Source organism: Barbus barbus (genome assembly GCF_936440315.1).
Source record: "Barbus barbus genome assembly, chromosome: 3".
Classification (NCBI taxonomy): Eukaryota; Metazoa; Chordata; class Actinopteri; order Cypriniformes; family Cyprinidae; genus Barbus; species Barbus barbus.
The window spans coordinates 22,149,711-22,165,602 of NC_136731.1; the positions used below are offsets into that span (position 1 = coordinate 22,149,711).

General features: G+C 39.5%; 1 protein-coding gene across 1 annotated transcript; it reads right to left on the bottom strand.

Annotated features, from left to right (window-relative positions):
* Window positions 1–1,090: 1,090 nt before the first annotated feature.
* LOC306858448 (G-protein coupled receptor 4-like) lies at window positions 1,091–2,041 on the bottom strand (the record flags this gene model as incomplete). Its single annotated transcript, XM_079399006.1, has 1 exon — window positions 1,091–2,041. The coding sequence occupies one exon, from the start codon at window positions 2,039–2,041 to the stop codon at window positions 1,091–1,093; it is 951 nt and encodes a 316-aa protein (XP_079255132.1).
* Window positions 2,042–15,892: the final 13,851 nt, after the last annotated feature.

Sequence of the window (15,892 nt, forward strand, 5' to 3'; positions counted from 1 at the left end):
GCCAGAAGGCGCAAGCGGGGCGTCCATGAGGGAGACCCTATCTTCTCATTCACATCAGCTTATATTTCAATCTAGATTGAGCCCCTATCCCTCATCCAGCTCTATAAGCAGGTACATCAGCTTGGGTTTTTTTTTTTTTTTTTTTTTTACTGCCATGACCTGCAGCCGCGAGCCTTCAGAGACAACGCCACGCAGAGGAACAGATAGTTCGCGAGCGTCTGTTCCACTCGGGCATCGCTTCTGATATGAATGAGAATTACGTAATGCACGCGTCGCCTCGGCAACGCGTGCTGCAACAGCGAGCTCTCACTCAAAGGGGGAAGAACCGCACACGCGGGCTTCCACGAGCGAGAGCGCTAGGTCTGGGGAATGCAGGAGGAGATAGGGCGAACCCGTCTCCAACCCGTTCGCCAGATCCATGTTGCCATCCCCGCAATCTCACTCGCCGCCGTGCCTCAGCAGCGGCGGGAATGCGAGATGTAAGCGGGGAGAAGCACAATCAGCCCCTTTTCTTTTTCTTTTAGAGCTAACTGCGAGCCGTTCTCATTCATAAATGTTTGTGCAACCACTGTTTCATTGACGCGCACCTCCTCGGAGGAAGACAGGTCTTAGGGAAGGGAAGAAGATAGGGGCTACCCGTCTTCATTCAACGCTAGTGAAAACTCACTCCTCTCTTTTTCAAAGAGAGCCTTCAGAGATCAGGCATAAGCAATGAAAAAAGCTCAAAAAACGGGCAGTCAGCTCCCTCTCAAGCAGACCACACACGGACTGCGTGTATCCTCTTTTTCCTTATGTTCTTGTTTACGCCACAACTCTTTAAATGACTCCTTGCATGCTTTATTTATGTCTCAGGATTTACAAAAGATATTTATGCTTGAACATTTTAAACAATGTATATATTATAATTAATAGAATATGTAGAATTGAGTGTGAAAACATCTCGTTAAATTATTATTATGAACAACATTTATTATAAATTTAGTTGTCTGCTTATTTACATAATTACTTTTAAAACTGAAGAACTATGGAAATGAAACTACAACTTCACATATAATGATTAGTGTCAGTATGTTCATCATGAAGTAAGTCATCATTTATTTGAGGGCTTCTCTTTTTCTTTGCAGCTTAACTTCTTCACGCAAGATTCAGGCAAGAATGGTACTTTTTCTAAGCGGGACAAGTAAGTTAAAGGCTGGATAGTGCTGCTGATGTTTACGAAGGCAAAACATACTGGTTGCACATAGCAAGTGAAAACCTTATGGGGATAATGGTCTTCAAAGGGGAACAGAGCCACTGGAGGGAGATAGTTGCTTATGATTATGATCAAGATAGACAGCACCATCTTAAAGGCCTTTCTTTTCATAGGATTCATCTCATCTTTACCAGAGCCCCGTGAGCGTTTCAGGGCCCAGAGGATGGCCACGTTACACACCACCATCCAGGTGAAGGCAAACAAAACCTCACCAGTGAAAACCTTCTCAAAGTTTGGGAGGCCACCAACAGTTTTAGCTGAAGCATAAGCAAAAGTGAGCAGCAGAACCACGATGGACAGGCTGATCCTGTATTTGATGTCCTTCAACTGTCCGAATGCGATGGGGAAGAGAACGGCTATAAAGCGATCCAGACAGACGCAGGAGAGGAAAAGCGGCCCACTGGTGTCCTTCACACCATAGGAGAATTTCATAGCTCTCCAACCCATAGCACTCTTCCAATGGTAGAAATTGAGGAATGCTATGATTGTCATGAATCCAAAGTAGGCGTCCATGAAAGCCAGGCAGCCCAGGAAGATGTCAGATGTTGAAGGTTCATTTCGGGTGTTTATTAGGTTTGCGAGGACCAGGATGTTGGCAGGTATTCCTATGATCACATTGAAACATTGTATAGCTAGGTCAAAAACGACACCAGCCACCATATCTTCGCACCCATCGAACACACTGAAGACATGTGTGGCATTGACTGAACTTGTTGTCAGGTTAGAGGAGGGCAGGCTGCTTCTGAGGATGTAGCTAAATCTTGTGTCATGGCGTAGTTGGTCCTCCATGATGTCTGAGGAGATGAAATTAGATTCTAGAATGAACAGTGTAAATTATGTTAATTGAACATACTAATCTGCCAAGTTCACAAATTAATTTTTAAAAGATATTATCAGACCGACTGAAATCAGGTGCAGTGTGTTTCCTGAGTCATTTTGTGCCGATATTGCATACAGTAAACCGCACAAACCCAAACAATTCATGCTTTAATGTTTTGCCTGAAAAAGCATTTAATCAAAGGAGAAGTTTTATTTGCAATAGCAAAGGAAAAATAATCAGCCTTCAGTGAGCATGTCACACTAAATAAGACTGCTGACTTTGCAGGATGGCAAAATAAATATTTTACTATTTTCCAATTTAGTTTGAAATCTGTGGCCAAAAAAATAGTTTGTGACATTTTTTTGTCACAAACAGTTTTTTTTTAAACCTCATCACTAAATAGTATAAATATTTCAGCCATGAGTCATGACAACTCTCAAAATAGTTTTAGCATATTAATGGATATGACAATGTTAATGTATTTGGTTTTGGCTAACTAAATCTGTTATGCTCACTGCTGCTGCTGAAAAGAAAGTACAGAGGCTTGCTACTGCCAGTAGATACACAGACAAGCTGCTGTAAGCATATGAGATATGCAAATACATAAACAGGCATACATAAATCCTGTAGCAGGTCTAGACATGTGGAGCTGGGGAGGTGGAGCCTTTCAGAGTACTCTACTTAGTGTTAATTTTATCAGCTTTTTTTTTTTTTTTTAATTTAGGTTCAGTCCTGTGCCAAATCTCATTTTTAGTTTTTATCATACTGTTGTATGTTTAGTCTAGTCAAGCTTTTTTTTTTTTTGACAAAGTCTGGGAAATATGGTCTCGTTTTAGTCAATTAAAACGGTCACAATTTAGTCTTGCTTCATAATAGTTAAACTGATAATCACAATTATTTTGCTTATATTTTTTGCAAAATTATAATCGATTGCTGATCATGGATGTTGTCATTTGAGAAATTACATGAGAATGATTGAGAAGGTTTCCTTGCAGATTTAGTCACAGCAAACAGCTCAAATGTGTGAAGCAACACTGCCTGGCTGTATTAAACTTTCATCTGAGCAGAATATCTCAAGGGAGATAATTGCTATTCCCCAATTTATATGTTTTTCAGATCATCAGGCACTTTTTCTACAGCAGAAAATGTGCCCATATGATAGGGGGAATTTAAACTCCTCACATCTTGCAACCCCAAGCATGAAAACTTGTGGGAGTTTTTCTCCTAATTTTTTGTTGAAGAAAATTTTGGATATAGAGGCCCGGTTTCATAGACAGGGTTTAGCCTAAACCAGGATTAGGCCATAGTTCAATTAGGACATTTAAGTAATTTTTATAAACGTGCCTTAGAAAAAAACACTGGTGTGCATCTTGAGACAAAACAAAGGCACTGATATATTTTAAGATCAGTCAGTGCAAGTTTCTTTCATTTGAAACAGCTCAAACTTTCATTTTAGTCTGGGACTAGGCTTAAGCCTTGTCTGTGAAACCGGGGGAGAGAGTTTTAATTTTTTAAGACACTTCAGTGCATGTTAATATAGTTAGTGTGTAATAATGTCAGTGTCGTCTTGTCTTCATCTCTTCTTAGTCGACAAATATTTTTTTGTCATAGTTTTCGTTAACAAAATTAACACTATTTCAGAGGAATGCTGATAGTGCTGCAGGACCATTTTACAGCTTGTGCCATGTAATAAAAATCAAATCAAATCAAATCAAATCAAATCACTTTTATTGTCACATCACCACAGCACATGTGCCTTCGTGAGTGAAATTCTTGAGAGCGTGCTCCAGACAGTGCAGAAACAATTTACATATAGACATTACCATACATACGTACAGACTTATACAGATGACAATGTGTAATATACACATACATATACTCAGTACACACAGTGTACTATTAGACAGACATACAGTTACCGATACACATTATACACAGTATGTAGTACACATTCTACGTTATATGCACACAGTAATATGCGAAGATGCAGCAGATTATATATAAACCGGGTGTGCAAATGTCATGGATGTGCATTGGATAGTGTCCAGTGCTGGCAAAAAGATTGTTGTATTTGTGCAGTAGTGTACTGGTAGTCCAGTTTGAACTGTATGGAATTAAAGTGCAGTGCGTGGTATATTGTAAAGTGGGAGTGTGCTGTAGGGTGTATTAGTTCTGACTGTTCATTAGCCTGATAGCCTGAGGAAAAAAGCTATCCCTCAGTCGGCTAGTGCGGCATCGGATGCTGCGGAGACGTCTTCCTGAGGGCAGCAGAGAGAGCAGTCTGTGGGACGGGTGGCTGGAGTCACTGATGATCCTCCGGGCTTTCTTTATACACCGCCTGGTGTAGATGTCCTGGAGGGAGGGAAGCTCACCTCCAACAATGTGACGGGCAGTTCGCATGACCCTTTGCAGGGCTTTGCGGTTGCCAGCGGTGCTGTTTCCAAACCAGGCGGTGATGCAGCCGGTCAGGATGCTCTCCACAGTGCAGGTGTAGAATGATCTGAGGATGCTGGGGCTCATTCCAAACTTCCTCAGCCGTCTCAGGAAGAAGAGGCGTTGGTGTGTCTTCTTCAGCACTGCATCTGTGTGAGCGGACCATGTGAGATCCTCAGTGATGTGAACACCGAGGAATTTGAAGCTGTTTACTCGCTCCACAGGTGTCATGTCGATGGTGATGGGTGTGTGTTCTCTGCTCTGTCTCCTGAAATCCACCACCAGCTCCTTGGTCTTATCGATGTTGAGTGAGAGGTGGTTCTCTTGACACCATTTAGTCAGGGTTCTCACCTCCTCTCTGTAGGCCGTCTCATCGTTGTCAGTGATCAGGCCTATCACTGTTGTGTCGTCTGCAAATTTGACGATGACGTTGGAGTAATAAATAAATGATGTGACCTATCAAAGTCTACAATATGAAATTAGAGATTTCAGTAGAACTGTTCTCAACATATTTTATATTCGATGATGTCACAAATAGTTTTCTCATTGTGTCTGTGAGACAAACCAGAGCACCGATTGTGGAACATGTCACATTTTGTGATCTAACAATACATCAGCTATCACAAACAGACAGGAGGATCTCCCCCTGAGGATGTTTTCCTGCATATCCCCACAGGAGTCACTGCACAAACACGAGCACACAGGAACACATCTGTGCAGAAACACCAGTCGACAGGGACTTCCATCAGGGTCCATACAAGACATATGACCTGCCCCTTTTCCTAAAAATATACATATATATGGGCAGACTTCACTATGATGCAGTTGCATTTGTAGCAACACTCACAATGTCCAATATATATATATATATATATATATATATATATATAATTTTTTCCCCTGTCTTCTGTAGCCTGAACTACTTTAACATGTTGTGCGCAGCAAATCACATTTAGTGGCAAAGAAACTTTGCTGACAAAATTTTTTTGTGTGGTAATGTGATCATCAGTTTAACTAACTAGAATGAGTTACCGTATTGAAACCACTATCATAGATGACTACCGCCGTACAGAAACAAATATGAAGTGAGAAAGTCTTTAGAGTTTATACATTTAGTTTTTATTGTTCAGTATTTTTTTCCAATGTATTTATTTTGTTGTTGTTGCCTGTGTTTACCTTTTTTAATTAAATTGTTTAAAATGGAAAGACAGGGGTGATGAGGATGGAATAATAATAACAGTAATAATTTAAAATGTAATGTATTCTATTAGTGTTACACTCCTGTGGGAAGGTTGTGGCAATAGTGATTAACATTAACATTAATTTACACATATAGCGCAAAAACATTCTTACAATCTCTCCCTATAGAATGTACGCTCATGGGTGTGAATCAACATTCAATTATTTTCTTTACAGTTACTGTAGCTACTATAAGATGTGCCAAACATTACGTGAACTTCTGTGGTTCGTCTGTCTCCTTTATAGCAGAGCTTATGGGAAGCACCACCCTGTTAAATCTGAAGGGACAGTGAGCTTCATGTGTTCTTGTCATGCTTTTCTCTGTACCTCTTGTCCACCTGGGACTCAGAAGGGCCCTTGTGACCCATAGCATGTCCCTGACCTACTCTGTCTCTCTGCCTTTAGGCTAAACTCTCTCCAGTGGGAGCGTATGTGCTTAGGAAGATTAGGAGGCTTCCTAGAATCAACACTATTAATCAATTTCTCTTTCAGCTTGTATAATAATACAAGCCACTTAATAATAGCCACTTGATTTGATTAAGTTTATTCACTTATAGAAAAGGGAGTTAGGTCTGTTTTTCACCAAAAATTGGTGCCAGTTGCCAATTTATTTTTTAATAGGTTTTAGTCTTAACTGTCCACTGTCCCACAATTTTTGACTTTTACAGTAAGAAGTTGTATTTTTTTAATATAAACTATTTCAATTTACAAAACTGCATCCTTTGTTAATAGTTTTTAGTGAAAGACACACAGGTAACATTTGAAAACTTTGAAGCTTAAACTGTTAAAAACCTGATCCAGAAAGTACCCAAAACAACAAATGTACAATATTTTTTCTAATATTTAAAATATTCTAAAACCAATATGTCGGCAAGATCATCCTGTCTTTTTCATGTTAAAAGTTATTGGAACCTACAAAATGACATTACGAAAAGGCATTCAATAATATTTAGGACTATGAATATTTACAACATAATCGTGATTAAAAATGAGAGAAAAGACAAGGAAAAGCATGCTTCTTACCGGATAGACGTTTTTAGCCGTAAAGATGCGGGTCAGATTGTGGAGTCGCCTTTATAAACATCGTGAGGCCAGGAGGAATTACAATTGTTGGTAGGAAGGAGGATCTTTTTTGAGATGCTTTCTGGTCCCTGATGGTGAATTAGACTGTGTTTTCTAGATTCTTCCGTCCTCACAGGATCAAAGCTGTTTTGGTGAGCGTTTTTTTCCCTGATAAAAGCTCATAACAATGACAATAACATTAATATCTATGATCAGTTTAAATGGCTTAAATTGATTTTTTTGTTTGTTTTAATAAGACGAGGCAATTTAAAAAGCAAAGTAATTGAAATGTTATCCTTGTTTAAATTTTGCATTTTGCTCTTATTGTCTTGTTCTTGAATCATAAAAATGACATCTGTTTCCAAGTAAATTCATCACTTTTCTTCATTCTAAAATTGACAATGTTTCATTTTAACATATACAATCAAAGGGAAGAGATCTGCAATGATTTTGACAATATAAGTACCGTACATCTATCATTGCATTAATCATTATATTACGGAAGTTCTAAGCGGCCATGCATTATTATAATTTTTCTGTCTTGTTTTCTTGTGATCACGACTTAATTTTCTCGTGATCTCGACATAACGAAAGTTGTTTTGTCGTTATCACGACTTAATTTTCTTGTGATCTCGACATAACGAAAGTTGTTTTGTCGTTATCACGGCTTAATTTTCTTGTGATCTCGACATAACGAAAGTTGTTTTGTCGTTATCACGACTTAATTTTCTTGTGATCTCGACATAACGAAAGTTGTTTTGTCGTTATTACGACTTAATTTTCTTGTGATCTCGACATAACGAAAGTTGTTTTGTCGTTATCACGACTTAATTTTCTCGTGATCTCGACTTAAGTTGTTTTGTCGTTATCACGACTTAATTTTCTCCTGATCTCGACATAACGAGTTGTTTTGTCGTTATCACGACTTAATTTTCTTGTGATCTCGACATAACGAGTTGTTTTGTCGTTATCACGACTTAATTTTCTTGTGATCTCGACATAACGAAAGTTGTTTTGTCGTTATCACGACTTAATTTTCTTGTGATCTCGACATAACGAAAGTTGTTTTGTCGTTATCACGACTTAATTTTCTTGTGATCTCAACATAACGAAAGTTATTTTGTCGTTATCACGACTTAATTTTCTTGTGATCTCGACATAACGGAAGTTATTTTGTCGTTATCACGACTTAATTGTCTCGTGATCTCGACATAACGAAAGTTGTTTTGTCGTTATCACGACTTAATTTTCTAGTGATCTCGACATAACGAAAGTTGTTTTGTCGTTATCACGACTTAATTTTCTTGTGATCTCGACATAACGGAAGTTATTTTGTCGTTATCACGACTTAATTTTCTCGTGATCTCGACATAACGAAAGTTGTTTTGTCGTTATCACGACTTAATTTTCTAGTGATCTCGACATAACGAAAGTTGTTTTGTCGTTCTCACATCTTAATTTTCTTGTGATCTCGACATAACGAAAGTTGTTTTGTCATTATCACGACTTAATTTTCTCGTGATCTTGACATAACGAAAGTTGTTTTGTCGTTATCTCGACATAACGAAAGTTGTTTTGTCGTTATCTCGACATAACGAAAGTTGTTGATCTCAAAGTAAAAACCGTTTTCTCACGACGTAATTGTAGCTATCGTGAGAAAATCAGGGTCGCTATATTGTCTTCGACGATAAAGTTGCAGACCCGACAACCTCCTTCTCAAGTGTCGAACACTTATGTGTAAGTCGTCAATCACTGACAGACACAGAGCTATTTCAGTTTGAGTGAGTCCCTGATCAAAGTAAAAGCGAATACGATCATCCATGATGCTGCGATGATGCTGCTTCTATAGCATTTCTCATGCCGAATACACAGAGAAAATTAAGTCGTGATAACGACAAAACAACTTTCGTTATGTCGAGATCACGAGAAAATTAAGTCGTGATCACGAGAAAACAAGACAGAAAAATTATAATAATGCATGGCCGCTTAGAACTTCCGTATTATATAGACTATGCTTAAGTGTCTCTTTTTAAAACCAGGACAATGAATAGGCTGCATAAAGTCAGTCAGAGAGAATAAATGGGTTAGGTGATGAAAACTTGCATGAAAACTGCTTCGGCTGAGATTCAGTCCGTCACACAACACCTCTCCCCTGACTCTGATTTACATGCTCCAAAACTGACCCTGGTTTTGTACCACTGGCCCAGATGCTCTCATATCAGTCTCTAACCCCCTTTCATTGCAAACAGAGAGCACAGGTGCAAGACTTTGCTGCCAGTATGTGCACTTGCATGTCTGCTGTGTGTTATGTGGCTATAATCTGATAGATTAATGCAGCGATGGATTTCTTTTGATGGACTGTTTTACATGAAATACAGGCGAGTTGGAATAAACTTGGATTTATTTATTGTTTATTAAGGCTTTTCAAAATCTCATGAAAGAAATGCTGTATATCTGAACATGGTAAGGCAATATAGAATTCTTTGTGGTTTATGTCTGCTAATTTGAAAGTACTCAGTGTATTATTATTATGTACTTATCACTTAATTAGTGAAGTAGAACAGAGGCAAGGTAGCAGATCCGTACTCATTTTATTTTCATGTTTCAGATTTCAGTTGTTTTTTCTTGGAAACAAGAACTTTATTTTCACGTGTGTCACCTTTTGGATGTTAAAATACCTTCTTCTAGCCAAGCTTAACGCGTAAAGATAACTATAAGCAATCCATATACTGATGAGGGGAAGTCGTGGCCTAATGGTTAGAGAGTCGGACTTGTAACCCGAAGGTTGCGGGTTCGAGTCTCCGGCCGGCAGGAATTGTAGGTGGGGGGAGTGAATGTCCAGCGCTCTCTCCACTCTCAATACCACGACTGAGGTGCCCTTGAGCAAGGCACCGAACCCCCAACTGCTCCCCGGGCGCTGCAGCATAAAATGGCTGCCCACTGCTCCGGGTGTGTGTTCACGGTGTGTGTGTGTTCACTGCTGTGTGTGTGCACGTTGGATGGGTTAAATGCAGAGCACGAATTCCGAGTATGGGTCACCATACTTGGCTGAATGTCACTTCACTTCACATTTCCCCAAAATGTGAAAAAACTGTGAAACACTGTTTATTTGAATGCCAGTTTAACACAGTAGCACTTGGTCAACCAATATTATGAGTTTAACCAACTGTTTAACCAACCAATGGAAGACTGTGTCTTCCATGACAGAGCAATATACATTTCTTCATGTTACTTAAGCAAATTGTACCATTAAAGCAGTGGTTCCCAATTCCGGTCCTAGTGCTGATTCAGATCATCAGCTCGTTAGGAGAGAGCGCCATTAAAATTACAATGGTCCCATCCCATTGCTCACTGCTCCCGATTCCCTAAGCATGTTCACTTCATCTGACAAAACTTGTTAATTTGGAACACCCTGGCACAGCATTACATGAAACTTCAATAACGCATTTGTGAAGTCTGAGGTATAGGGCAACAGGATCGGGACCCAACGGATGGATGGATGGATGCAACAAATAAATGGAAATAAACCAATTTAATCAGAATAGTTAACCCAAAAGGAGGATCCTGGCGTTATTTACTCACTCTCATGTTGTTACTGCATTTAGAAGAGTGTTAAAGTACCTCTTTTCCAAAATGACAGTCACTGATATATAGTACTAAGGCAGTAACCTCCAAAAATACACCTTTGTTTATTTTGTACACACTAATAAAAGGTATATTAGTAATAAATTAAGTAAAACATTGTTATATATGCTAGGTCACTCTGCAGTTAAGACAATGACTACGTTTACATGGACATCACTAATCTTAATTATTTTTATTATTCTAAATAAGACAATGTAATGATTAAGGTGTTTACATGAGTTGCTTTTAGAATATTCCTTTCATGTTCCCATTTTACATGTTATAGTACATAGATGTGTCATGCTTATGTCAAATTATTTGTCATGCTATGTGCACAAACAGACGACGGCGTTGTTGAAGCCTTGCTCTTTTGTTTGCCATCAAATGGATCACTGCCGTCTGTGTATCCTGTTGCAAAATGCAGCGAAAATCCCACACGATGGTAATAGTGTGATTAAGGTGTTTACATGTCTATACTACACTTCGATAATGCAACTAAAATAGGAATACTCCACGTCTTCATTCTATTTGTGTTTACTTCGAGTATGACTTTAGCCAGATTAAGGAAATCAAAAATCTCTGTTCACATGGTAGATTCTTAATCAGAGTATTGTCTTAATTGTGTTAAAATTGGAATATTGTTGTTCATGTAAACGTAATCAGTCACATTCAGATCTGTCTACATTCTTTTCTATTGTAATTGCTAAGAGGCAATTAAGCTGAAGTAGCAACAGACCTCACGTAACAATGTGCGTCAGTTGTTGATTGCATTTTGAGATGTTGACGTTACACTCAAAATACAAAGTATAAATTCAGGTGAAGGTTTAAGTGGATTGAATTAAGTGGATTGAAATCCTGAATATTTCACCAGAGAGAAGTCTGACATTTTCATTTTTATTAAACATTCCAAGGTAATTTTTTTTTATTATAAACAAACTTATGCACAGATGAATTGTTTACAATAAACAACATATACTGTATAACATGCATTTAGAAAACAGATTCACTTCCAGTTCAGTAAGAAAAAGATCCATGGAAGCTCCAATTGAAAAAAAAGCCAAAAGGACTACATTGTCACCTCAGTTCTTTTCTATTCACCTTCTTTGTAAAGTAAGATAAGGTACGGCCATTTGTAACTTGAATGTGCGAGGCTACCAATGTCATTCATATTTGTTTTTTGCTGTAGAAAACAGCTTGTTATGCTGCTTGATATTGCAAGCTGGAGTTTCTTATCATTTCATATTAATTCATTTTCAAAGCTTTGCCACAGTGTTTATTTCACAATAATGGTAATAGAGTTGGACAGGGATCATGGGATGATTTTTGTCTTTAATGGCAAGAGAGGGCAGTAGTAATCTGCCAGAGACTGATGAGACTCCTTTACATGTTTGAGTCATACATCTCAAATTTACAAGCCACATTCTCCAACAAACATAACATTTTCATCAAAATGTGGTTACCATGACATTTCCTTATTTTAAAGAGTTACCATTAATTTTCTTACATGTATTTCTTGTGCATTTTGTTTTTGTTTAACTCCAGAATAAAACAATTTAACGTATTATTAGGTCTATTTTTCCCCTTACATATAGTCTATTTTAATGTGCTCATTATGCCTCTCACAATGCAGTAACAAATCGTATTCATAGCGATTAGCAGAGGGAATGTGGGTTGTCCTGCTGCACTATGAGAGGTACGCTAGCTTTGATGGCTCCTGACAGCAGAGACAGCGTGGGGAGCTGTAATTATAATAATTTCTTTTTAGTTTTCACAGCAGGCAGTCGCCATACCACTACTCAAGAATGTGATAATTGTTGTCATAAATTGTAAGAGGGATCATAAATTTGTGATGCTGTTCTGCATCTCCTCTGCAATTCTTATGATAGACAGCCAAGAAGCCTTGCTTCCCGATTGCAGATGGACACTTTCTAAAACAGCATCCTAACTATAATAAAGCCTCATTAGAGATTGATCTCAAACACTATGATTTGTCCTCTCCTACATCTAACTTAACAGTCTCTTCCATTGACTCAATGGATTTATTGCCATATTTATGACAATTTTTTCCTATAGCTGATCAAGTCAGTGGCATATTTGGACTTGTTAGTGGTTGGCGCCCACAGAACAAAACGTATGACTGCTTCAGCATTATTTAATGCATGATCTTGTCCTTTCATTGCTCTGTCTGTTTGAATGAGTGCTGACTGAAGTATTAGAGGCAAGTAAATACTCTTCACTTTTCCAATAGAAATGATGGATGCCAGAGCTGCATGCATTTAAAGACTATTACTAAAACTGATTGTAACTTTTTTTTTTTTACTTGTCTATTTTGATTCAGCATCTATTTTGATTTATTATCTTTATGTCAACGCATTGCAACAGTAAGAAATTTTTTAGTCATCAATGCACACATATTGTATTTGTAAATAAAATCATAATCCACAAATAGAAAAAGTCGTAGCACCAAACACTCGTCCAAAAGGTCCAGTAGGCCAATAATATAAGGTGTGTAGATCCAAAAAATACAAAAGGTATAAAGACCAAAGAGATCTGCACTCATCCAAATGTAGCCCAAAATGCTTATATTATTTATTACTCAGAGCTCACGCAATTGCACAAAACAGTGCAAAGGTGCAAAACGTTTTCGGGTATTAACCCTTCCTCAGTGCCATATTCTACCAACCGAACATCTGCGCTCATTAAAACATGTATTACCGTAATACACTTAATATCACGAAGATACAAAAAATACACATCTCAAAACATATATCCAAATACAGCAAATACATTTACAAATCATCCAAAATGATCCATATACAACTATATAAAAAAGTATACATAGACATATATACCAATAAAAATCATGTTTTATATACAATAAATAAACATCATACCCAAGTACTCTTTAGCGTCCCCCATATGTATCCTTAAATTATTATAAAATACAATTCAAAGACAGGGAAAGAGTCAAAGGGGTAAATAGGGGTAATGCAGACTGTGTAATATGCATATGCCCCACTTGCTTGTTTTTTTTAGACCAGGCCACTTAATTCTCTACCTGACAATACTGGTCACAGCTCAGGATAATCACTAGTGAATGACTTGAGGCACATTTTTGGTGCAAAGCAGTATTGGCAGCATGTCAGCACACCCTTTACCTGAATTTCCAGTGTAATTATCCACATGACCTTTACAGCTCAGGTGATGTGTGCCCAGAACTGAGTACCCATGATCACTCAGAAGACAATCCATTACTTCCAGGGGGTCACCGGCCAACAAAGCTATCAGAAACCTCTTATCCGACCTCTTTAGTCTAGGTTAGAAGCTCAATGTTAAAACTAATATGTAAACATGAAGTTTACAGCTACAGTTTCTCAAGCTGTCACAAATTATTCTCAATTGATTCAGCTTATTACAGAAAGATGAAGATGAAACCAGTCATGGGCTGAAAAACTGTAAAAAAAATAAAAAGCTGAGAAAACAAAAGTTTAAGGCAACCAGCTTCAGCAGATTTTTGAGTTTTCTCAACTTGTTTTTGTAGAAGATTTTTGAGTTTTCTCAACTTTTTGTTGTAAAAACTGAAAACAACAAGTTGAGCAAACTCAAAAATTTGCTGAAGCTGGTTGCCTTAAACTTAAGTTTTCTCAACATTTTATTATTATTATTATTATTATTTTTTTTACAGTGAAAGATTTATGTTTCCACACTACTGGAGACCTGAGTTATAGATCACAATGATGTCCCAAGAGCGATAAATGAGCTAATCATCAAACAATCACATTAGCAGACACATGGCGTGAGTAAATTAGGCGATTGAGAAAAACACTGATTGCTCTCTTAGCATATTTCAGACATTTAGTGAGATTTAGGGTGTAATAATATACACAATTTACACTTTTAACCTCTCTATTTATTGTCCTTTATCTCCAAGAAATAAATAGCACAATGCGGTACACCAGCTTCCAGATAGCAATATTGTTTAGGGCTTTTCTTGTTACAAAATGTGTTATCAGTGGTGGGGAAAACACATCACAGTCATAATGGAGACCACAAATGAAGTCTTTATCAGCTGAGTTCATCTGACAGCTGATATTCATGGTGCTGCCATCTACAAATGGTCAGTAAGTGAAAACGTCTGGGTTACTTGTGTAACCCCAGTTCCTTGAGGGAACGAGACGCTGCGTCAAACGACGCTTTGGGGAACACCTACAGCGTAACCGGCTCTGAATACCAATCAAATCTGTCCAGAAATGGGAAGGGACGTCACGGGCGAGGTGACGTAATGACCAGCTGGTATAAAAGCACGTGCGGTCGCACTGGACACATACGGTTTAGCTTCAGCTGGTCAGGCTCCCGAAAGGGAGGAGGACTAAGGGCCTGCAGTACGACAGGCTGTGGTGTGACAGAAGGAACCTTGGAGACATACCCTGCACGAGGGTATAGAAAGGCTTTGGCCATACAAGGCGCAAAGTCCAAATGGGTAGGGGCCACTGAAAGGGCCTGCAGGTCCCCCACTCTCTTCAGAGATGCCATCGCCAGAAGAAACACGGTCTTCAGAGTGAGATGGCGATCTGAGATCTCCTCGATAGGCTCGAAGGGAGGCCTACAGAGAGCGTTCAGTACCACAGCCAAGGCCTTAGCCTCAGTGCACCACGAAGGAAACGTGTAACTAGGGGTTGTGCGCCCATTGTCAATCCACCAAGAGGGGTGTGGTAAGCAGAAATTGCCACCACATAGACCCTCAAGGTGGAGTGGGCTAACCCTGCGGAGAGTCGAGCCTGCAGGAACTCCAGCACTGTACCTACTGGGCAGTTAACTGGGTCAAGCTGGCGATCTCTGCACCATGAAGTGAAGAGTCTCCACTTCAGGGCGTACAGTTTCCTCGTAGAGGGAGCTCTGGACTGGAGAATGGTCTCAACAACCTCGGTTGAGAGACCGGAAGCTATCAGCTGTGCCCCCTCAGGGGCCACACCCACAGATTCCATAACTCCGGGCAGGGGTGCACCAGGGTGCCTCCTGCCTGTGAGAGGAGATCCCTCCTGACTGGAATCTCCCATGGGGAGCCGTCGAGGAGGAAAATCAGGTCCGAGAACCATACTCGGCCCGGCCAGAACGGGGCTACAAATAGCAGCCGGTGTCCGTCCCGGCGCACTCTCTACAGAACTCCGGAGAGCAGAGCGATCGGGGGAAAGGCGTACAGACGCAGCCTCGGCCACGTCCGTACCATGGCATCCATCCCCAGGGGAGCTGGATGACGTAGAGAGTACCAGAGGGGACATTGCGCTGTCTCCTGAGTAGCGAAGAGGTCCACCTGAGCCTGGCCGAACACTCTCCAGATCTGCTCCACCACCTCGGTGTGAAGCATCCATTCCCCAGATAACAGCCCCTGCCTCGACAGGGTGTCTGCTCCCACATTGAGATGCCCAGGGATGTAAACAGCTCTCAGTGAGAGGAGTTTGCCC